The sequence below is a fragment of the Cenococcum geophilum genome (assembly GCF_001692895.1).
Source record: "Cenococcum geophilum 1.58 unplaced genomic scaffold K441scaffold_15, whole genome shotgun sequence".
Lineage (NCBI taxonomy): Eukaryota > Fungi > Ascomycota > Dothideomycetes > Gloniales > Gloniaceae > Cenococcum > Cenococcum geophilum.
The window spans coordinates 1,121,946-1,146,789 of record NW_027137573.1 but is presented as its reverse complement, the minus strand read 5'-3'; the positions used below and the strand labels follow the sequence as shown (position 1 = coordinate 1,146,789).

The following is a 24,844-nucleotide window of genomic DNA, read 5'->3' as shown; positions in this document are numbered from 1 at the left end:
GCTTGCGATCGCTGCGGCAGAGGCGTCTACTTATTACATTTGAGGCAGCAACGGCTCACTCAAAGGCCTTGATTATATAAAACTAAGGCTTCGTTTTATTAATATTGTAGATAATGCTGCGTGATACCTTTTATTAAGAAAATGCCTGCAATTAACCATTTGAGGCATTAGTTTTGATGTTCAAAACCGTCAAAATCCCATAAGCTACATTAACGTACAGCATCCTGGCGCATCCGGGGTTAGCGTGTTTTGTCAACTTTCCCCTAAACAGCAAAAATACCAAAATTTCCCTTACAAAAAGGCCGTGCGGAAGTGGCTGCGCTAACCACCGGAATTGAGGAGATGCTGAGGTGATGGTCGGCATAGTTATGACGGTTTGGAAAATCAAAACTGCGCACAGACGAAATTTGTTAGGAACCGTCATAACTATGCCGACCGTCATAACCCTATCACCTACGTTAAAGCGGGCTGCATTCACTCACAAATTTGATTGAGACCTCTCACGTAATATAAAGGGCGACGGGTTTCTTTTGCTACAGCAGATGTCTTCTTTAGCCCTAGAGTTGGGCTTCAGTGGCACGGGTGGCTGCATTGTCATCCCCTTCGCAAGGGTCATGATTGGCTCATCAGTGCATGTATGGGCTGAGTCAACGAGCGAAATTTACAATCTCCGCGTAGTACCGTACTTTTTGGCTCGGTTGACCACACCTCCTGCTAAACGACACCTCGTATCATCTACACCTTTTCCTTTCAGTCTGAAGGTGGCCCTTGAGCTTCGTGCAGCCTTTCCGGTCAATCCATCTCCAATTGGGCACTTTCTCTACCCCCGCATCGTCTGCATCAAACGCATAACAAGATGGCTGTCTCGTATCCTCCTTAGTCACCCTCATCATGCGGAACGCCACGCTTTCTGTCTCCACAACTCCAACACGGCTTTGAGTCGCCAACCTGAACTAAGTTTCCACGTCGCCCCGCATCAGGACATGTTGCCAAGCGGCCCTAGTATTCGTTTAGAGCTCGCGAATCGTATTCCTGTGCCTGACGATCAGCTATTTTTAGCAGGTCCAAAGTTATGTTTTGAATTTTACGAGAAGCCACCGTTTTTAGCTAACTGTCATTGGACGGCTCTCGTAACGGCAGTCCTGCTTTTCTCTCTCGTCACAATAAGTGGGTTTTCGTTGCAGATGCGTTCAATATTGGCTGTCCTGCTGATGCAGAGTTCTCCTTGGCCGCAGGCCACGTCTGTGCTTGTTATAGAAAATAAATATACCGCTGTTGCTTCTCGCTCCCCCCTCATTTCTGCAATTATCAATAACTCTAACATCCAGAAAGCCGACACTATGGAACTACTACTAACAACCTTTCTTCTTACACTAGCCCTGGTTAATCCAGGCGCTACATCCCCCTCTCCCACTCCAACCCAGCCCCCAGTAACTTCCTGCACCGTGGGCAACAACGCCCCCTGTGGAACAGGAAGCACCTGTACTCCAACCATGATCAGCACTTATGGGCAGCCCTGGTTAGGACAATGTATCGCGACGCCTACTCCCGTCACCGAGACGCCATGCGTCATCGGAGACAACAGCCCTTGCGGCTCCGGTTCGACCTGTACACCAACAATGACTTGCACAAGTGGTCTTCCATGCAGCGGCGCCTGCATCTCCGCCCCCGCAACGGCCACAACCATCTGCACCGTCGGCAACAACGCACCTTGCTCCAGCGGCAGCACTTGCACGCCGACTATGGTTTGCACATCCGGCACTCCGTGCGGCGGCGCCTGCATCGCAACTCCTACTCCCGTCACCGAGACGCCTTGCGTCATCGGAGACAACAGCCCCTGCGGCGCCGGCTCGACCTGCACGCCCACCATGGTTTGCACGACCAACCTGCCGTGCAGCGGGGCTTGCATCTCTGCTCCTGCCTCGACCATCTGTACCGTGGGTAATGACACACCGTGCTCGAGCGGGAGTACGTGCACGCCAACTATGACGTGCACATCCGGCGTGCCGTGCGGAGGTGCGTGTATCGCGACGCCGACACCGCCCTCCTCGACGGCTACACCCACACCGTCGCCGTGTGGTGGGAAGGACCGCCCGTATTGTGCGCGGGGATATAAGTGCGTGCAGGCGCCCGGGAAGGATTGTGGTCCTGAGCCGCGTTGTCTGGGAATCTGTGTTCCAAAGTAAGGGAGCTGAGAAGAGTGGAGGAGGATGAGTAAGATTGTCGAGAGCAGTAAGTGGGAGGGGTTTAGATTGTTTGTGGATGAAGTGAGGGTTGATTTTAAGCTGTTGTGGTTGATTCCTTTTCATTGATGAAGATATATCTTGCCAACCAGGAAAAGACAGTAAATGACGTTATGCGGTTGATGACCATTGTTTCTTCTTTTCACGCACATTAAATTAGGCGATTATTATTAATTTGAGGTATATGCATGCCATTTACATTAACGTTTGATTGGCTTGCCGTGACTTTGCGAAAGGTAGGTAAGTAAGGCTTGTCGCTATCCAATTAGTAACTTCTTCCTTGTCACGTCTAGTGCTGGGTTGAGTGCTTATCTCGCAAGTTCGCCCTTTCGGGGAACATTGCCTTAGAGGCAAGTGTCTTCGGGTGAAATCTGGGCATTTGGAACTTACTCCTGGATCCGGGATGACTGTTGTAGCGAGTTTGCTCCGTACCATGTCCGTGCTCTTGCGCGTGTGCCGAAATACCCATCCGCAACCGTTTGCACAGTTTTGGGCACACTGTTCCTCTGTAGGCCTGTTAAGAAGCCGCCAATCCAAGAGCCTGCAGGTGTCTTAGTGGCCTCATGAATTGACTGCACAAGGTTACTATATTCTTCTGTCGGAGTCTCGTTGGCTGCCGCGAGGTAATTCAATGCCACACCCAACGGAAATGAAATGTTTTGTGCACCATGAAGACCTGCTTCTGGCTGGAGGAAATACTTTACGCTCCGCATGATGTACAAGGTGTACTTCTGGGGATCAGTCCTGGCCGGTTGTACGCTGAAAGAGCCACCAAAGTGGAGCCCTGGGAACCACTGAAACATGATCCGCATTGTGCTGTACAGAACCGTGCATGCCGTCCAATACAGCACCACGCTATGCAGGACCTCCAAACCCTGATGATAAAAGATCTCAGGAGAAAGCTCGTCTGAGGCTGTATTGACCGCTTGAATTATCGGCAGAAACTCTGTCGCTACAAAATGTCCAGAAAGCTGAAATATGAACTTTCGATACCACTTTTGAAGACAGTCATCCAGCTTCCAACATTTACCAATCAGAATTTGACCTCGTTGAACGGCTTGTGAGGTATCCTGGCACAGCTTGATCTGGTCGAACTCTTCGCAAATATGTGGTAACAATACCATAATATCCATTAGCTCGTCCCGGATTGTCTTCGGTATAGTTTCCCATGGTACCCTACTCCAGTCCGGTTCACTGAGGAATGTCGCCTTTCGGTTCGTTATTGCTAGGATAACCTAGGAGAGATCAACATACATATCAGAGCAGTTTGCCAGACAGATACACACGAACCCCGGACATGCGAGTCTCTACAAACATCTTGTGCCCGTGTTGCGAGGAGTGTTTCTGCGGTCCTCGAAATTCAATGAGCTTGCCGGACCCCTGGACGTGATGCTGCCAGTTGCGAGCCTGTGACAATCTGTCGGAAAGTTCCGTTGGGCAAGAGACATTGAATTGCTAGATGAGATCAGTCTGAACTTTTCATTGCGTCAAAGCTGCAGAAGTGAGTCTAGCATACCTCGTAGAATGAAAGTAACCTGCAAGCCGCCAGGAGTTCATCTCCTTTAGCGCGATTTGGATCTCGCAGGGCCCTGTTGACTTGAAAAAGAGCTTTGCCGTATAGTTCCATACCCTTTCCAATCATAGAGCTATCCTCGTTGCTCCTACCTATCCTTGACACACTCACAGCGAGGAGTGCGGACCTCAAAACATCGTGTTCGGGGCTAAGGTCCTGAACCACTTTTGCCCACCCTGCTGCTGTAGAGCTACGAGAATCCGAAGGAAGGAACCGAGCTTTTGGGAGATAAAGATCCCAAAATAGGCTGAAAGATTTAACTTCGAATGCAGTACGGCTAAGTTCTTCTGGCAGAGGATGAAATACTTGGTTTGGCTGAGCTGCTTCGCGTCTCACTATAGAGTTATTTGATAACCATCTCGCAGAAGACTGGCGTATGGTTGCTTCATCCGCTTTCCCCAGATATGATTGGTCATGCCGTATAAAGGTCACCTCTCGCTGGTAACCCCGACAGATGAAGTTGCCTTTGATACATTGACCACAGTAGGGGCGTTGGAGATCGCACTGGATTCGATCAGCCGGAGAACTCTTAAGTTACCTACAATAAATGAAACTTGCCCCCTTCTTTCTAGCGCGGCATGTATGGCAGCCTTCAGATCTGCCCGGTATTCCTACCATCCCAACAGCTTGCCAAGTAAAAATTCTAATATGAGTGTTTTAAAGAAGTAGCTCCATTGCCTTCGTAATTTCAACGTAAGTCAAGAGAGTAGGATCATTTTACCAAATCTATTAAACGGCAGTCATTAAATTGTATGAAGAAAGAGGAAACTTTAAATCATCTGCTGAGTCAGACGGAGTCAAATAATCCGAAGTCCCGTTCTCTTTATCTCATAAATCGGACGCTCCGTAGTAGAATTTGGTTACGGGACAGGGAAAGCACGTGCAACGGCTCTCTCTACTCGGTGGCACGTTATTTGCGAAGAAGGCTAAGAAGGAGCTTTTAATAGATATCATAGTGTATTTATATAGGCCACCGCTAGTTACACCCCCAATTGATACGCGCACACCCCAACCTAAGCAGGCTTTATCTCATAAATCAGACGCTCCGCAAAAGATTTGTTCCGTGACACGGGATAACGCATAGACCTCTAAAACGCCTGCAAACTCCTGAGCCAATCAGAATAGCGCCCTAACTCCTGCCAACTCCTGCTAACTCCTGGACCAATTAGAACAGCGCACTAATTTCAGCCCCTGCATACCCCTGTTACCTAACAAAATCTTCTGCGGAGCGTCTAAAAGCTTATAGGCCTCGCTTTAGTGCGAAATAAATATTTTGGATCGCGTATTTTAACTTTAACTAGCTCTACCAAGGCCCCACTAACAGTTATTAATGCTTTATTTAATGCGTTTTAATCTTAAGGTAATAATCTTTAATTCTATATATATAAAGGCTAATTATAACGCAGTTAAAGGTATAAGATATATTATATAAAACCTTAACCGCGTTTTTAAAAGGAATCTTCGTAATACCTATAAACGGTTCCTCCTACTACCATCCATATCGCAACTATATTATATCTATTTTTATTACCAGCTAAGTCCTATAACCTCCTATAAACTCCTATAAACTTCTGCAAACTCCTAAGCTAGTTAGATCGCTTATGTATAGAACCCTAGAGCACGTTACTAGTGTTACTCTTCTATATCTACCTGTTACCAATTAGAGTACAGCCAATTTGTATTCTTTTTAACTCCTATAAACTCCTATAAATTCCTGCAAACACCTGTAAACTTTCGTCAGGAAAAATTTTAGCAGCATTTAGCTAGCATTTTCAGCATTTCGCAGCATTTTGTAGTATTTAAAACAGACTATACGCATTAAGTAGCATCTAGGCAGCTATATATATATATTATATATAAAAAATTTATTTTTAGATAGATAATTGGATATAGTATATTATATAATAATTTTTTTTATAAATTACTTATAAATTACATAAGTTATTCTACTTCTAAAAAAAAGTTTTAATTTTTTTTAATTTTTTTAAAAGTAAAATAACTTATATAATTTATAAGTAATTTATAAAAAAAATTATTACATAATATACTATATCCAATTATCTATCTAAAAATAAATTTTTTATATATAATATATATATATAGCTGCCTAGATGCTACTTAATGCGTATAGTCTGTTTAAATGCTACGAAATGCTGCGAAATGCTGCGAAATGCTGGCTAAATGCTGCTAAATTTTTTCCTGACGTTTAGGCCAATTAGATGCCTAAATAAAATTGTAATTATAGGAAGAAATGGTATAAGGGTTAGCGGAAGACTGGGGTAGGTGGGGTAGAGGTTTGTTTGCGCCTAATACTACAACTAGGTTATATTACAGCAATTAGTTTAATAGACCTAGAAGAATTGCCATCTATTATTAAGGAAGCTTGGCGTAAGGAAAATGTTTTATTATAGATAGCCGTTCTAAAAGCATATCTTAAATAAATACTCTAGTATATAAACCTGGGAGGCCGCCCTTAAACCCCTTATTTTAAATAGATACGCACCTTAAGACGTCTAATATTTGGTTTTAGTAATATACTTCTTATTATACGCATAGGTTTTAAAAAGAGTCTTATTTTTTATACTTTTTTAATCTTAACGGGCAAGATTACTATCTAGTTAGTCCCATTAAGTAAGCTTAGTAATAAATAGTTAGATAACATCTGGAAGCTTAATAGTTCTAATCCGTGCCTTATTACTGCTAAGAGTAGAAGCCTAAATAGGGCCCTAATTAAAAAAGTAAAGGATAGTGTATATATATACGTACTTCTTAGTCCTAAGTAGGCCTTATTAAAGTCTTTTTAGCATATATTAAAGAGCCCAGAACTATAGGCTAGGATTAAACTTATTATAATTAATAAGTATTATCTAGTAAAGTAATGGGAATCGTTCTAACCGATATTTATAATATTAGGCGAGCTACGGATAATACTTTATTAGGATGTAGTTTAGTTTAGTTATTCTACTACACTTAATAAGGAGGTAGAATAACTAGTTCTTAGTAACGCCGGTTTTCGCTCTATAGGTAATTATATATACTAGACTAAGGTTATTAGGACTTCTATAGATCGCCCTAATGTTTTAATCTACGTAGTGCCGCTTAGTAAAGGCAAGGTGGATTTATAAAACATACTATACTTCCTATTAGACGCGTATATAGATTTAGATACTATAGTCCTAGAGCAAATACTAAAGATAATTGTCTTTATAGACGGTTGTTAGTCCATCTAGAAAGCAGCGGTATACTTTTAAAGAGCACTCTTTATAAAGACTTTAACCTTTACACTTAATAAATAGTATACTACTAATACTAATAGTAAAGCTTATTACGTTACTAATATAGTCCAGGTATATACTGTATATATTTAAGAGTATAATCGTACTACTTAATATAAAGAGTTTAAGAAATCCTTATTATTTATAAGGATTATAGTAGCAACAACCTCTTTTAGTATCCTTTAGCACGTTAGGGTTTAACGAGTGGGTGGTCCGTGCGGGAACACCGTTTTCAAAACAACGCGTACATCTACATAAATTCCAGCAATTAAATACCCACCGCAATGCCTTCTAATCGCGCTAGAATTGATACAGATCTTGTTCAACCTACTCAGTATAATATTCGGCCGGATAGGAAAGCCAAAAAACCATGTCCCAAGCCCTGGCCGTTACCCAAATTCAAACCCTTCCACGTCGATAATTAGGACGACCATAGCTCACCAAACCTCCCCCCCAGCGTCGATAGTCACAATCCTTTTAAGCTATTTAGTCTTTTCTTTACAGATAAGATTATGGATAAGCTTATAGCTTGGACGAACAAGCACATAGAGCTCTACCCGCCAAATAAGGAGACAGAGCACCCATGCGCGTGGCAGCCAACATGCAAGCAGGAATTGTACGCGTATTTTACTGTGCTAATTCATATAGGCATTACCATAGAATCAAGCATTAAGGACTACTGGAAGGATTTAAAAATATATAGGGTAGAGCATATCGTCAAACAGTACATGGGAATTGTTAGATTTTAGTAGCTTAATCGTTACTTTCGAGCTTTACCACCCTGGCTAAAATCCGATAAAACACCTAGATCTACGTTTGATAGAGTTCAAGAGCTTTCTAAGCATATCCGGCTTACTTGTAGGAAGCTCTACACACCTAGTACCCACCTTGCTGTCAACGAGACGATCCAACGCTTTATGGGTCGTGCCCCCGAAATCATTAATATTCCATTAAAACCGATACCAGAAGGCTTTAAGATATGGGTGCTGGCTAATAAGGGTTATATATTAGACTGGCTATAGCACGCCAAAGGTAATAAGAAGGGGCCAGTTGACCTTAATCCAAGCTTTATAGAAGATAAAGGTTTTTTAAAGACGCAGGCAGTAGTTTTGGACCTCCTTACGCAATGAGATAGGAAGACTAATAAGCGGCTCTATCCTCTAAGAAAGCACGTCGTTTAGCTTAATAACCTTTTTACTAGTATTAAACTTCTTATATAACTACGAGACCTTGGAATTGGAGGCGCTGGAACCGTCCGAATAACTAAAATAAAGCGTAAGGAATAGGGGGACCTGGAAGGCGATATTAAGGAGGCCGCAACTGCAGTAGGAAAGGTAAAGAAGAAGGTACCTACTAAGTAAATTAACCAGAGGCTTGCAGAGCTTAAATTAACCCACGCGGCTTAAATTCCGTGGGGTATATTATATAGAAAGCTTTCTAGTAACGAGCAGGTAATAGAGTTTGCTTAGAAGGACGCTAATATAGTGCTTTTTATGAGTACTGTTGACGACGGTAAGTTTTATACTTTAACACTAAGGCTTAAAAGCTGATGACGTTATATATTGCCAGGTTACCACACTATCAAAACTATACAAAAGCGTCCTCCCCTTACTGCTAGCAGTGCTAGACAGACTCGGAAGGTCTTTAGCGATATAGATAAGAAGGAATTACCTATTTCTACCTTTATATTCTGGTACAATCACTATATATGCGGTGTGGATATTGCGGATTAATTGCGCTCGTATTTTAATACGTAGAGAACTCATATAAGGACCTGGAAGCCTCTACTCCACTTCCTACTAGATATAGTACTTAGCAACTGCTTTCTACTGTCTTCCTACACCCCTATTGACCGTCGAGCAAGCCGTTATAATGGCTATAAACAGTTTCGAAAGAACCTCCGCGACGCCTTATTTAAACGCTCAATTCGCAAGCAAAAGGCACCTACATTAAAATACCCTCCTTAACGCTCTATAAACTAGATTATATGGGTGCCTATAGAGCTGCATAAGCTGGAGAAGATATTAGAAAAGGCTACCTTCTGCTCGGCTTGCATAGAGGCTGGTAGGAAGTCTCAGATACGCCATACAAAGGCTAGGAAACCTCTAGCAGATCTATCACCAAATATAATAAGAAAATCTCGCGATAGTGAGGAATGGGGGAGGCGAGAGCGTGCTCTAAGGACTCTATTTGGCTGTAGTATATGTAAAATACCGTTCTGTAGAAAGGATGAGTGCTAAAAACCTTATATTGAGCGACTCGACTCTAAAGAATAAGCTTATATATCAAAATACTATGGTGTTTGGCTTCTATTAAAAGCTTCGTATTCCTGAGAACGGGCGTTGGATGCAGCTTAATTGATTGGCTGGATCTTATCGATAACAGTTGGACCCGAATTGACGTGCTAAGGGATAGGTATTAATGTCCTGGATATTAAATAGGTAGCGCTTTAGAAGTTTCTAATTATAAAGAGTCTTACAGATTATTGGCAGCGTCTTAGTCGCGGTAAATAGGGCTACGGTTAGACTAGCAAAGGTTATATATTTTTGCCGTATTAGGCCTTTAATATAGAAGGTATTAATAGACTAGAAATTAAACAGCTATAGTTATAACTAGATGCACCTTAGAAGACCACTTATAGGCTATATTAGAATTAACTACTAGCTAATTAAGTAATAGCACGTAGTTAACTAGCTAATAGCTATATGCCTAGCGACGCAAGTAACACGGAAAGTGTTTTTTCTTAGATATTAGCTTTAAGCCAGGCTCCTGCTCCTATTAATAAAGCTATAACTAGATTTTAGAGCAAGGTAGAGATATCTTATCGCGCTAGGCTATTAGCTATATAGATAGAAATAATTAACGGTATATGCTATTAAAAGGCCTTTTTAACTTATCTTGGCGAGGATAAGTTACTACTACAAATTTAGGTTACCTGCGTACCGCTAAATTAATATTATAGTCGTTACAATCTAGTACTACTTCCAACTCTTACTTAGGCTCTAGATATCCCATAGCTAATTATTTAGCTAAGAAATAGTATACGAGCCTACCTTACCCTAACTCTTATTAATAAATAGGCAACTACGCGGATAGAAGCATTATATAATAGTATATATAGGCGCATCCCTATGCCGCTATCTGCGTATATAAATATAATATACTGCTAGCAGCTTGCGTATACGTATAAACTAGGACTAAACTTTTAGAATACGCTAACCTTTAATTATCTCTATACTAAAGCTTCTTTACTTTAGATATAGCCTTATAAAGAGGAATCTAGGCAACTGTTAGTAGAGCAACTTTAGTACTTTATTAAGGAGGTTAATAATTTATATACTAAGATAAAGGATATAAGATATGTAAAAAAGTAATAATAGCAGCTATAGGAGCTATAAGGCCAGCATAGTTAGAAATCTTATACCAGTGCATCTAATTACGCCGCAACCATTCGTAAAAGGGACGACACTCTTACTACATAGGTTGTAAGACAAGAGGTATTAAGGGCTGTATAGTTATATATAATTAAGACGGCCAGAGTAAATAAGTATATATTGTTAGATATAGCGAGAGTTAGTACACCGCCGTTAACCTTATAACTAGAAGAATGGGTTAACGGAGTTATTAGTACGCTAGTATTACTATTACTAACCTTATCTATTCCACCTAATAGTGTACTAGAAGGTATTTAGCGTATTATAAGATAACTTAAATAAGCTTATACTTTAGGAGCAAACGTCGCTAGGTATAGCCCTAATAATAGCTAGTTAAATATCTAGCAGCTAGTTATTAATGTATTAGATATATAGAAAAGCGCTACTCCTAATTAAAAAAGATAAAGGTAAAGGTATAAAAGTATAGAGCCTACTACCCTATTAATACGTTAATTGCCGTTAATAGAGAGAGATTTAAATGCTAATAAAATACTAACCTTTATACCTATTTTAAAGAGAGGGCGTATAAGGTAAGCAACTTTAAAGGGTTTAGAGAACTTTTGTATTAATATATAGAATATATTTAATTGGCCTAGGAGTTTATAGGAGTTCTATAAGAGGCCAGCTTAACCAAAACGTATAATTATCTAATCGACAGTGTCACTGGTAAGTAGAAGGTAAGTTAAAGGTAGAATAAGTTTTACGTATTAAAGGACAAATGCTTCTAACCACTTCTATTCAAAGACTAATCGCTAGTTCTTCTCTAGAGGAGAACCAGCTCCCTATATAATCTTTCTAAGACGCTAGCAAAACCCTTTACCCCTTATCTGTCTAACTGTGTTTTCTAGGACGTAGATGGAACATAGATAAGACCTCCTTTTGGAATATAGATAAGACCTCCTTCTATCTTATCTGATATGTACCTTCTAGGGAATTCCGTTACAATTGCCTCCCCTTTAAGGGTCTTAGTCCTCTAAGACTTCGCCTCTACTAAGCTTTTATAGAGTTCCAGCTAAAACCACTAGGAAAATTCTTAGTGGAAAGGTACTTTATAATGCGGCTTATAGCTAGTTCTTTACTAGCGTAGAACCTCACTTTGTCCTTAGTTCCTCTACTCTTTTCCTACTATAGTTCCTTATAATGCCTTTATAATGGAACTAAAATAATAATAATAAAAATTAGATGGGATTTACCTTTCTTATTATAAGAGTTTGTTATAAGTTAATCTAGAGGTTATCCTATGCAACGCGTCTACGAGCCACTATCCCTATTTACCTAAAATAGATTCTAATAATGACGTCTTTATTTTAATTTTCTTCCAGTTTATAAGCTGTCGCCTCTTACGCGTCTTTTTATTAATAACACCATTTATCTTATCTTTTAGTAGACTATTTCCTTTATATTTCTACTTTTAGCTTCTATATCTCTAGCTATTCTTTTATAGCTACTTTATTCTCTTTTTATAATATATTTATAAGCAATAGGATTCTTACCTTATCTTCTTATAATAATACTAACTTCTTAGAGTATTTTCTTATAATAGCTCGTGGTCCCTAGACTGGCGGTAGTATCATTAATCTCCCGGTGACGCCCTAGACAGCATTTATTGCTTTTACGGCAGTTTCCCTAAAATGCTATTATTGCTACATTTATACTCTTACGCAGAACCCTTCCTACGTCTATAAGATGCCTTACTTTAGCGAAAATAAATCTAAGTACTCCCATTATTGTAGTAGGAGAAAAACCTGCGTCCTAGTATTTCCTATTCCGTCCTATTCTAAATTTCGCTAATTATACTAGATCCCTACTATCTATGCGCATAAGACTTATAAGCTCTAACGCGCTATCTAAGATTTCTGTTAATATCCTAATAGTAATAGGCGGGGATAGAAGGTATCTTCCCTTACTCGCAGACTCTTTAATTCTATAAGGGTTTCCACTACTATAAAGATACAATGTTCTCGGATATATAGTATTTAGAAGCGTATATGTGAACAGCTCGTCCTTATTAATAATAATATTTATACTCTTACGCGGGCTACTTTAGCTAGGTAAGTTTCCCTAGTAACTTACTTAGGAACTATACTAACTCCTTTAGCTAATATCTCTCTAATCCCTACTTAGACGCCAATTTGGAACCTAGGGATATTAAGGATAGTGACAAAGGTTAAGATAAACGTTCTCCTCGCTAGTCTCCCGCCCGTACTAGTCCTTTTAATACCCGTTATTCTAAGAAGAATATTAGTGGAAGTGCTAATACTTCTAGGGATAGAGGAGCCGATAATACCGTTAATAATAACGTTAAGATAGAAGAGGAGGCTCCTATTACTGCTGCTAGTATTTAAGTTATTATCTAGCTCTTTCCTTCTTCTTATAGAATAGCTTTATATAGTGCCTCTTAGGTACCTTTAGGATACCCTATTATTAGGAATTAACTTTATACTTTAGGGATACCTTTATTCTAAGCTTTAGTAACAATTTATATAAACGCAGTGCACTACTATAATCCCTATATGTAATAAACGGGTAGTGTTCCTATAGGTGCCTTATAATTCCTTAAAATTTCTAATTCTTTATAGGCTGTCCTTTTACTCCTCTTTATACTATTAACTCTACTACATATCTCCGGTACCAGGCTAGATACTCTCTTTTTATCCCTAGGGGATCTTTCTAAATCCCTAAGGCCACTTCTTATAGTGCTACTACTCCTTCTTATACAGCGTCTTCTTTAAATAGTATCCCTAGTGGTTCTCCTATAGATCCTTATAGGCTTCCTCTTATAGGATTCTAGGATCCCTATTATAATAGCGAAACATTTCCGTTCTTAATGCCTATACTTAATTCTATAGTTTTAATTTACGGGGTCTTCCCTATTACTTTACCTATGGTATATCTAGAACTATTTCTAAGTCTTTACCTTTAGTTCTTAGGAAGGTTTTAATTGCGGTATTATATCCCGGCTAAAGGTACTCCTTAGGTTCCTAACTGTTATATACCTAAAAGTATCCTTCCTAACAAACTAAAAATTCGCGCTTCTTTTAGCGCCATCTTTAGTCTAGAATATCTTCTATATTCCATTCTAGTTCCCTATTAATTTTGCTAGGTAGGGGCGGTTCCGTACTATCTCTTCTCTAGTATAGCTTTAGCAAGGAAATATAAAATATAGGATATATTAAATAAGATTTTAGTAATTCTAATTTATAGGCTTAGTTTCCTTTAGTTTTCTTAACTATCTTAAAGGGTCCAAGCCACTGGTGATCTAGCTTCTTCTTAATGCGTTTTATTTAGATTTTTTTTATAAATAGTAAGACTTTATCTCCTATCTTAAGTTCTTTTAGTATATATTTTTCGTTATAGTACCTTTTTTATATAGCCTAGGCGTCTAGTAAGTGCTTTTTAAGTTCCTCTCTGCGAATTCTTATTTACTTAATTCTTTCAGACGCCGCCAATACCTCTTTTTTAGGAATAATATCCTTAACGTTTTAGGGGTTATTTGCTTTTACCCTAAACAATACTTTATAAGGGGTCATTTTTATACTACTATAGATGCTTATATTATACACGTACTACGCTAGAGCTAACCATAATGTCTAATTATCCTATTAATAATTAATATAGCAGCGGAGGTAGTGTTCTAACAACGTATTTAAACGCTCTGTTTGCTCATCTATTTATAGGTAAAAGGTAGTACTTATCCTTTGCCGTATTTTTAATAAGAGATAAAATAAAGACTAAAATACACTATTAAATACGGTGCCTCTATTAGATATAATTCCCCTTAGCATACTAAATAAGAGCCACCGTTCTAAAAATAGGTCTGCCAGTTCTACTGCTGTAATTATTATTATAATAGCAAAGTATTCTAAAAACTTTATATACCTATTAACAATTACTAGGATAGCGTTAGCAACCTCTTCAGTTCTTATCTTAGTAGGGGGTAAGCCTATAATAAAATCCATTATTAATTCTAATATAGGTCCCTATGGAATAGGAAGCACTAATAACTCGCCATATAGGCGATGCCTAGATATTTATATCCTTTAGTATATATCACACCTTAATATATAGTCCTTAACCTCTTTAAACATTCCGTCCCAAAAGTATTTCCTTTAAACAGCCTTAAGGGTTCTATTAGCACTGTAGTAACCCCTAAAAGGGTTATTATAAAAGACCTTTAAAATTTTATTTTAAATTACTTAGTCCTTTAGGATATATATAGCACCCTTAAAGCGTAACAAACCCTTTTAGTCTTGCTACTATAGCTTCTTAGTAACTCCGGCTAAGTTAGTCTCTACTATATCTTTCTACCTCTCCCTAAAGGCGAAGGCGTTCCTTTATTAAGCTTAAAGAAGAAGATCCAAAAAGGTTTTATACAGATTACTTACTTCTATTTTACCTACCGCTATTACAGACTTAAGGCATAGTACGAGATGTTTTAAACTATTAGTGCTAGTAGATTCTCCTACCGTTATATAGTATGCTATACTACGGATAAGTATCTCACCTATCCCCCTTAAATCCAAAAACTTGCAGCTAATACGCCGTTAAGTTAAAGGTGCTATAATACCTCTAGCACATCCCACAGAATTCTCGCTAATTCTAGGGTACGCCAACTTTATAATATCTGCTTAGTCTATAACCTAGTCTATAACTATATCCTATAGCTTTACAATTATGTCGCTTTATAGCTATATTACTAGGACCTCTACCCTATTACGAAATTCTATAATTCTAGGGAAAGAGTCTTCTTTCTTTTTAAGCAAATTTTATAATATAGGGATTATTTCCCCTATACTGTCCTAGATCCTCCCTATCTTATAATCCAGACGTCTTAATAACCTATTAGTAGGATTTATCTTTTCTAGGCGGTATATAATCTTAAAATTGTACTATAATAGTGCTTTTACCCACCTAGCTTATTAACCGCTTAATACCTTTATAGTTATAAAGTATTTTAGGTTGTTATAGTCTATAAGGACTTTAATAGGGTAATTGCTTTCTATATAATAATATCGCCAGTGCTTTATTGCTATAACTATTACAAGCAACTCCTAGTTATGTATTATATAACGCTATTCTATAAGGGTTATCTTCCTAGACTAAAACGCCATAGAATGCTATTTTCCGTCTTTTAATTAAGATATAATTGCCCCTAGGGTAAAGCCGGATATATCCGTTTTAAGGTATATATATAGCTCCTAGCAGAAGTATATTAGGATAGGCACCGACATAAATAAATTCTTTAACCGGTCTATAGCCTGCTTAATAGCTTCCCCAAATATAAAGGGTCCTAACTTCTTGCTATTTTTAGATCCTTTTAGTAGATTGGTAATTAGGAGCATTACTTATAAGTAGTAAACAATAAACGTTTAGTAGAAGTTCGCCGTGCCTAAGAAAACCTATACTTCTCTAAATGTTATAGGGTAGGGCTATTCCCTAATAGCGTCCACCCGACTTTTCTCTATTAATACTCTATTAACGCTAATAATAAAGCCTAAAAAATTAATACTAGTAGCATAGAACGTGCACTTTTTTAGGTTTATATAGAGCTTATATTCCCGCAGTCTTTCTAGTACTATTTATACGTGGTATATATATACTTTATAGTTATTAGAGTAGACTATAATATTATTAAGGTAGACTATATATATTGTGTCCAATAGGCCTAATAATACCTTATTAATATAGGCCTAAAATATCGCTAGTGCGTTAGTAAGCCCAAATAGCATTACTAGGTACTTAAAGTGGCCGTACCGTATTTAGAACGCCGTTTTTCACTTATTACCGGCTTTAATCCGGATTTAATAGTATGCATCTTTTAGATCTAATTTTATAAATATCTTTACGCCTAATAGCTTATTAATAAGCTCCCCTATTAAGGGTAACGGGTAGCAATTCTTTATAGTAATCTTATTTAGCGCCTAATAGTTAACATAGAGGCAAAGGGTCCTATCCTTCTTAGGTATAAATATAATCGGTGCCCCTACTAGGCTTATAGAGGGCCAAATCCATCCTCTCTAAAGATTGTCTACTATATATTAACGTAGTACTACTAGCTTATTTTCTAATAGGTTATATAGTGGTCTAAAAGGAGGTTATTTGTCCCCTATGTTTATTTTATACTTAACTAATATAGGGTTAGGTAAGGTTTATATAGCCTCTTTACTAAAAATATCCTCTAAGTCCGTATATTCCTATGAAATCTCTAGTTCCTTAACTGCGTATAGCCGGACATCTAAAAATAAATATCCTGTGTCCCCGTTCTTGGTGTTAAGAGTGGTATATATAGTATATACCTACCCTTCTTCTTATATATAGTTTAAGAAAGTCTCCTAATCTTTAACTATAATGCGCGGTTAAGACTTCTAATGTTGATATAAGGCTAAAGGCTAATTAATATCCGGATTAACTTGGCGAAGCTATAGGTATCCCAAAATAAGGTTATACCCCTTAATTTCTGCGGTATAGAAGCGTATCTTCTACGTGTCCTATAGACCATTATAGTCCTAGCTAGCCACGGAAAAAGCTTATTCCCTATAGTATGGAATCTAGTAGCCTCCAATGCTTTAAATAGTGCGCACTTATAAGCCGCTAAGATCTAAATCTAATTCTTTTACTAGTAATTAAGAAATAAACCCTATACTCGCGCCGCTGTCTATAAGGCAGTCTTATATTACCTATTTATTATTAACTTAAATGGAGATAGGAATAACCATGTGGTAGTTTACTCCCTCCTTCTTTTACTAGCCTAGTGTAAGGGAGTAAAGATCTACTAGGCTGTCTCTTTTCCTAATTGGGCTAACTTTTACTTCTTTTACTGGTAGAAGCGGCTTATATAGCCCTTCTTACCGTAGTTATAATAGGTGCGTGTCTCCCGGTTTCTCTCTTGCGGATTAGGTCTTTGCCTATTATTATTTTAGGGTTAACTAGCATTACTCTAGGGCTGTGAGGCCTACTTGTATTATCCTTCCGTAGAGCGGTTAGGTCGGAATCTACCCCTATTATTAAAGCTAGGTCTAGTCCTATGCTCTTTATTATTGGCGTCTTATTTCTTTCGCTTGCCTAAATGGTCTCTTTTAGCACTCTTAATCCGAGTAGCTTTAGAGATAAGCTTTTCTTAAGAGGTAGGAATTTCGCCCTTTTCTTATATAGCCTATTAAATCTTAGGCTATAGCTTAGTAAGTAGCTAGTGAAGTTATATAGCGTTATCCCATAGATTTAAGTAGGGTATATTGTCTTCTAGTTCTTCTAAGTAGTTTACGAACTAGACCATAGTCTAACTATCCCGCTGTTTAGCGTTGTAGTATCGCTGGTTATAGTTTATCCCTTAATTAGTAGGGTTTTGGACCTAATTAACTAACTAGGTCCTAAGTTTGCTAAATTTAAGGGGTATAGTAAGTTTCTTCTTATAGCGTGTCTATAAACTCTTAATAGTGCCACGTAGGAAGGTAGAAGTAATTAGTGTCTAATTATACTCATTAGAGTAACGTTTCGGATCTAGCCGAAACTTAGTTTTGCATTATTAGATAAAACAATTATAGTTCCGAAGACTATCACTATAGTACTTATTAGGTTCCTTTATGCGGAATTTAGGTTTTTTTAACGTCATAGCATAGTATAGCGTTACCCCTTTAAGTCCGCTTTATGTCTAGGGTGTTTATACTTCCCCTAATTGTCCTTATAATTATTCTTAGTAGTCTTAATATACTTATCTTAATTATATTTCTAACTCCTTTGTTTTTTATAGGGTCTTATATAGTGACCGCTCTAATAACTTCCTAGCGGTAATCGTTTCTAAGGGTCTTATAAGGTTAGACGGACTAGCCGTGGCTTCTTTATAGGAAGAGGGAATGCGCTCCTCTAGGGAGACTCTTTAAGCCTCTTGCGGTAAGGGCGTTGCTTTGTGGGGTATAGGAGTATAGTTTATTATCGTTAATTAATAGCCGTACGTTCCTAACGGATTGTAAGCAATTAGAATTATAAGAGGCCAGCCTAACCAGAACGTATAATTATCTAATTAATAGTGTTACTGGTAAGTAGAAGGTAAGTCAAAGGTAAATAGAAGGTAAGTTAAAGGTAGAATAAGTTTTATGTATTAAAGGATAAATGCTTCTAACCACTTCTATTTAGAGACTAATTACTAGTTTTTCTCTAAAGGAGAACTAGCTCCCTATATAATCTTTCTAAGACGCTAGTAAAACCCTTTGCCCCTTATCTATCTAACTATATCTTCTNGGACGTAGATAGAATATAGATAAGACCTCCTTCTAGAATATAGATAAGACCTCCTTCTGTCTTATCTAATATATACCTTTTAGGGAATTCCATTACAAGTTCGTAGGAGATAGTATATTATTTTTATTGGCCTAGGAGTTTCTAGAAGTTCGTAGGAGATAGTATATTATTTTAATTAGCCTAGGAGTTTATAGTAGTTTAGAAGATTAAGAATATTAAAGTAAATATAAATTAAAATTCTAATTTCATTTAATAATATCTTTAACTACTTTAAAATTGTTCTTTACACTTACACCTATTAACTATCTCCCATTAAAGCTTTTAATAAAAAGCTTTTAAAATATCTTCTCCTGCTCTCTAGGTATATACGTACCCCCCTAACGTCCTCCTTAATAAGGAGAGAACACTACAGGCTACGGCCCTCCTTTATTATCGCCAGCTTTAGTTTAGTAGAATTTGGGTTAAGATATAGTTAGTATTAGAACTCTAACCACCAACTATAAGATATAACTAACTGGTTTTAATAGGCGCCCTCGCCCTCGCCCTCGCCCTCGCCCTCGCCGCCGCCCTTCCCTCCTAGTAGCAGCAATAGCAGTAATAGCAACAGCAGCACCGCCGCCAGCGCTGCCGCCACCGCCGGCCGCCGCCGCTGCTAATAACGACGACGACGACAATAAGGATAAATAGTTTAGTAGTAGGGAGTTAGGAGAGGAGCCGTAAGTATTAATAACTATATAGTATATACTTAGCTTATATATATTTATAGACCACCACTACTATTACTATTACCGGCCCTAGCTCCGGCTCCTGCTCCTACTCCCGCCCCAGCCCTTACTCCCGCCCTAGCCCTCCCGCCGCTAGCCCTTACTACCGCCGGGTTTACCCTCGCCTAGCGCGCCAACCCTATCCGCCTGCTGTAGGCTTAGGCCCCCTGCGGTAAGGCAACTGCTATATATACCCCTACCGCCTAAGGCAAATAGTAGTCGTAGTTGGTGGTGGGGTTGGCGGCTATAGGGCTGAATAAGTAAAGAGATTAGGGCTATATTGGCTGGATAATAGAGACGGAGTTAGGGGTAGAGTTAGTAGGTAGTAAGCGGTACACTACCTACTAAGCCTTAGGTAAGGAGTGTTGGGTATACTCTAAAAAGGGTGCGTAGTAGGTAAGTAGGCCTAGGGATACCTACGCTCGCTGCTAAGTAGCAGCCCGTTTTAGTAGGTACAGCCTCTTAAAGTATAAGCGTAAGAACCCTAAGAATCCTTCGCCCCTACCTCCTAGGCCAAGGTCTTTGGCGGCGTATAAGCCGTCTAGTAGTCTACCACTAAGTCCTAGCGGCAGTGGTATTACGGTATAAGGGGGAGAGGGGGTTAGCATTGCTTTCTGGCACTTTAGTGCGCTAAAGTAGCGGCTTTTATAGCATATTCTTTGTAGGTAAGCTTTAATCCAGCTATATTAATCTAAGGGGTAAAACCTAGATAATAATACTATTCGATATAAGCTAAACCGTAAGGTATCCTTTATAGGCAAGCTTTAATCTAGCTATATTAATCTAAGGGGTAATCCTAGATAACAGCACTATTTAGTATAGGCCTAACTATAAGGCGTTATGGAAGCCCTGGAGTTGCCTAGTAGGTAGTATAGGTAGATAGTAGTTAAATACAGTTGCTAGGTTCTTTCGTTACCTTATATATAAAAGTTCATATAAAAGGTCGTGCATAGGTTCGTACATAAGTTCGTATGGATTAGTTAGCCTAGTTAAACAAAAATATAGGCATCTAATTAGCCTAAAAGTTCGTAGAAGTTCGCAGAAGTTTAAGGATTAAGTAAATTTAACCTAAGGGAGTTATTATAGGTATACTAGTTTAGGGCATTAATAAATATAGGCATTTAATTAGTTTAAGAGTTTGTAGGATTTTATAGGAGTTTAGAGGGGTTTATAGGAGTTTATAGGAGTCTAAAGATTAGCTAGCTACTCTAATTCCTATAAGGTCGATTATATCAATTATTATAAGGTTAATTATTAGATTAATAACCCTATCTAACCCCTCCCCAACCTAGTTAGTATAATCTTCTATATTAGTAAATCTATTAAGATTATCTGGGGTATTAAAAGGGTATAACCCCCTAAGTATATCTAATTATCGGACGTGCTACTAGTTAAACTAATTAACTTTATCTGCTAGCACCTTAATGCCTTCTTATAAGATATTATAAGAATTAAAAAACTTCCTACTAGCTAATTATTTAGCACTCCGCGGTTTAGCTAAATCTAAAGTAAAGAGGGTATAAGCGAGTAAAAATATATCCGGTAGTATAGTAGCAGTAGTATAAGTCCTAGGCATATACTCGCTAAATATAGCCTCTACTCTTTTATATAACGCCCTAACCTAAGTATTAGATAGATATACTTGGTTAAATATAATATCTATATTATAAGTTAAGTTCTTATAACACTTTATCTTAATCTTATAACTGCCGTTAAGATACTTAAGCATAAGGTCAATTGCTTTGTGTATAGTAACCCTATTAAGCTAGTTAATAAGCCCAGAGGATAGTATTATATACTATAATTTAGGAGTATTTACTAAGGAGAGATTCTATTAATAGAATAACATCTCGCGGCTATAGTTAAGCTAGGACGCGCTAAAAAAGTAGATAATAAGAGGGTTAACAAAGTGCCTTAGCATGCCTATATTAGTATGTTTAACAATATACCAAATAGTTAAAAATAGCTTAACCTTCTAAAGTATACAACATATTGTCTGGAATTTAATATCGTTATATAGTTACTTATTAAGGCTATTACCATTCCACACATCTAATATAAAGGCGGCTAGATAAACGTCTTTAATAAGTTCTAAAAATTAATCTAGTGTAAAAGAACTAATAGCGTTAGTAACGTGGTCCATTTACTTAAAGAAGTCCCTACTAGAGGCAATAAGGTAGCCCTTACGTTACATTACTATATAAAATAATGCAACTACACGCGCCGTAAAGCCCTGCGCAACAATTAGTTTCATTAGGTAATATTTAGCATTCTCCTAACTACACTAACTACAACCCTATATAGTAGTATTAGCTTATAAGCAATAATAAGCCTCCTCTTTAGAAATAATAGGTGCCTAATGCGTACGGATAATAGTATTTAGTAGGTTTATCTAGATATGGAACCACACAGGTATACTAAGAAGCCAATCCTATTAGTTATATAGTCGGCAAGCCTAGGTTTACTTATTTTTAATAGCCCTAATATAGATTACCGTAAGTTAGTCTCTATAGATAAGCCAGAGTTAATTACAAAAGTTGTTATAGATAGGTCTAGCTTTAGTAGGGTCTTCTAGTGCCTATAAACTAAGCTAATTTAGAAATATACTTTTATAGATGCCGTAAGTACCTTTAATAGTACCCTTATCCTTAAATATAGCCCCAAATTGCCAGAACTTAGTCTAATTTATATTAAGATAATGCATACTTAGCATTTTAAGATAACGATCACTATCTCTAAATATAAAGTTAATGCTAGCTATATAAAGTCTCTTAATTACATCTAATATAAGGCTTCGCGTAATATTTAACCTAATCCTACTATCTTTACTAGATATACTAGGGGCAGCCAATATATCTTTAAGCCTAAGTGGTATTATTAGATTATGTATAGATTAATATAAACCTAAAAGTAGTAGTCTAGGGTAAAGAACAATAGCCGCCGTTATTATTAACCGTATAGTATTTATATAGCCTATAACCTAGTTACACTTCTTATCCTTAAAGTTAACATTATTATAGACAATTACTACCTACTTATTTAACGCTTAAAGCTTAAGCTATCTCTAAAGACGTTAGCTAATTAGCCTAGGAGTTTAAAGTTAGATACTATACCTCTACCTCCTTAGTAATCTTACCTATTAACTAATTAGCCTAATAATAACTATAACACACCCTAAACCCTAATAGAGTCTTAATTACCCACCGCTTTATACTAAAGCCTATTAAATAGACATCTAGTATTAAAGAGAGGAAGCTAGATTACTTTTTGGCCCAAGAATAATATACTATACTAGTAATAGCAAATAATCGCCTGGATAGCACATTAGACTAAGGTATAGTGTTATAACTGGCTTAGTAGGCGCGCTAATTACTTATAAGTCTTAAAAGAATAGCATACCATATCGGGGCAACCTCCTTAATAGTCCTAAAGGCTAGCTTAAAGTCTAGTGTCTTTAGGTCTATAGTATAATTAAATTAAGCAAAATAGGGCTAACGGATAAGATTATTAAGCTCTACAGCAAAAGAATTTACTAAAAAAGAACGCTAGCAGATGCCCCTTATACGTAGATTGTCTATAGCACGTATTAGTGCACGCCGTCGCTTTTATAAATGGGCATATTAGAAGTTCTAAATTATAACCTCTCTACCCTCTTCTACTTTAGCCTAAGCAAGTATAAAGGTTTAAAAACTCCATTAAACGCGGCGTAGTGTATTAGCCACCTATTATAGCTTAAATTGCGTAGACTACCGTTCCCTAAAACTTATATTATATTAACCGCAGGTAGAAGAGGAAGGTTCGTTAGAGGAAGGCTAAAGAGCCTTAATAGCGTCGCTATTAAGCTCATTATTAAGGTAGTCTATATCGCTATCAAAATACCTATTAGGGTGTCCGTTAGGGTGTTCATTAGAAGGTAGAAGAGGGCTAAAAGAGGCGCTAGATAAAGGACTTTACAAGTTATTAGATAGGGGCACATACATTCCGCCGGCAGCGTCTATTACTTCTTAAATAGATAAAGGAAGTAAATAGCTTTTAATTAGATCTAGTTATAAGTATTTTAGAGTTAATTTAGGGTATAAGATACAGCGTTATAATAGAAGAGTTATCGCCTAATAAGAAATATTAATTTCGTATATAAAGGGCTCCTATAAGCTCTCAGACCCTTAGGGAGAAATTCCTTTTAGTGTAATATAATTAGTCCAGGAGTTTACAGGACTCCACAGGACTAGGGTAAGGTAATCTTATTGGCTCAGGAGTTCGCTGGGCTTCACAAGCGTAGCGCTAGCCCTTAGCGCCACGCCGTGGCGCAATTTCTCCCCGGGGGTCTGATTTATGAGATAAAGCAGGCTTAGATTCTTCATCTTCAGGTTAGAACGTCACGTGTGTTTGACTTGTATGTATCTGCATCGCGAAAATCAAACTTTTAAAATGCAACTTCTATAACTGTACCACCGGAATCAAGTCTTGATTTCAACTATACAATCAAACCTCCTTAATACGATATGGGGTATATAACGATCCTCTGCATTATGATCTACACCCCTTGATCAAGCCTTTTTTGGTGTAATATTACAATAATCTGACTTTTGACTATCCTTAAGCACCTACCACCAATAACGGTATAACCAGTAGAGAATTTGTATGAGAGAGGGCCCTATTTGGCCCGCGAGGTAGATATCCTAAGCCTTTTTAGGTATCAAGCTCCTCTTTTTCCTACTTATTCACCTAACACGTGACTCTTGATATAACAATACCATTGGTATTACGATACGCTCGGCCGAACAAACGGTATCGTACTAAAGAGATTTGACTGTAGTACAACTTGTAGAGTTTAAATTAAAGCTGGAATACACCAAAGGACCCCTCAGCAAAGTCGTGCTGGGGGAGCAAGGCCCCACGACCGCTGTAAGCCTGTGAAATATTGCCGCCAATACTTAGCAAGCCATCTGCAGAGGCATCTTGACTTCCACCACCATTCTCACCACCTGTAATACTGCATAGCCCTGCCCTTTAGCGAACTCGTTGATATTATCAAGGGCAAAGTTTGCGCAATCGTACAGCTTCAACGGAGGCGGGTTGAGAGCTATGGTAGATGTAGGGAAAAGTAATGCAAATGCGAGGTGTTGATTTGATGAGCGCGTCGCACACTGATGCAGATGTAAACAAGTCAAACATACGTGATGCTCTAACCTAAGGAGGAAGAATCTAGGCCTATTCAGTGGGGGGTGTGCGCGCAGTAATTAGGGGTGTATAACTAGTGGTGGCCTTTATATAATAGGGTAGATTTAGGGTAGATTTTAGGATTAATCTTGATTTTGGT

General features: G+C 38.0%; 3 protein-coding genes across 3 annotated transcripts; 1 reads left to right on the top strand and 2 right to left on the bottom strand.

Moving 5' to 3' along the window:
* The first annotated feature begins 713 nt into the window (after positions 1–713).
* K441DRAFT_62556 (uncharacterized protein) lies at positions 714–2,407 on the top strand. The gene has a single exon (XM_067646108.1). It carries the CDS (start codon positions 984–986, stop codon positions 2,184–2,186), a length of 1,203 nt encoding a protein of 400 aa, XP_067505421.1. The 5' UTR covers positions 714–983; the 3' UTR covers positions 2,187–2,407.
* K441DRAFT_62555 (uncharacterized protein) lies at positions 2,408–4,543 on the bottom strand. Its single transcript, XM_067646107.1, has 4 exons — positions 4,375–4,543; positions 3,760–4,320; positions 3,534–3,698; positions 2,408–3,478 (listed from the first exon to the last, which is right to left on the bottom strand). The coding sequence occupies exons 1-4, from the start codon at positions 4,432–4,434 to the stop codon at positions 2,630–2,632; spliced, it is 1,635 nt and encodes a 544-aa protein (XP_067505420.1). The 5' UTR covers positions 4,435–4,543; the 3' UTR covers positions 2,408–2,629.
* A 19,431-nt stretch (positions 4,544–23,974) lies between these two features.
* On the bottom strand, positions 23,975–24,644 carry K441DRAFT_657910 (uncharacterized protein; the record flags this gene model as incomplete). Its single annotated transcript, XM_067648261.1, is given in 3 exon segments — positions 23,975–24,003; positions 24,340–24,460; positions 24,473–24,644. Coding segments are annotated over 2 exon segments (211 nt in total), but the record flags the coding sequence as incomplete, so codon positions are not given.
* Between the last annotated feature and the right edge of the window lie 200 nt (positions 24,645–24,844).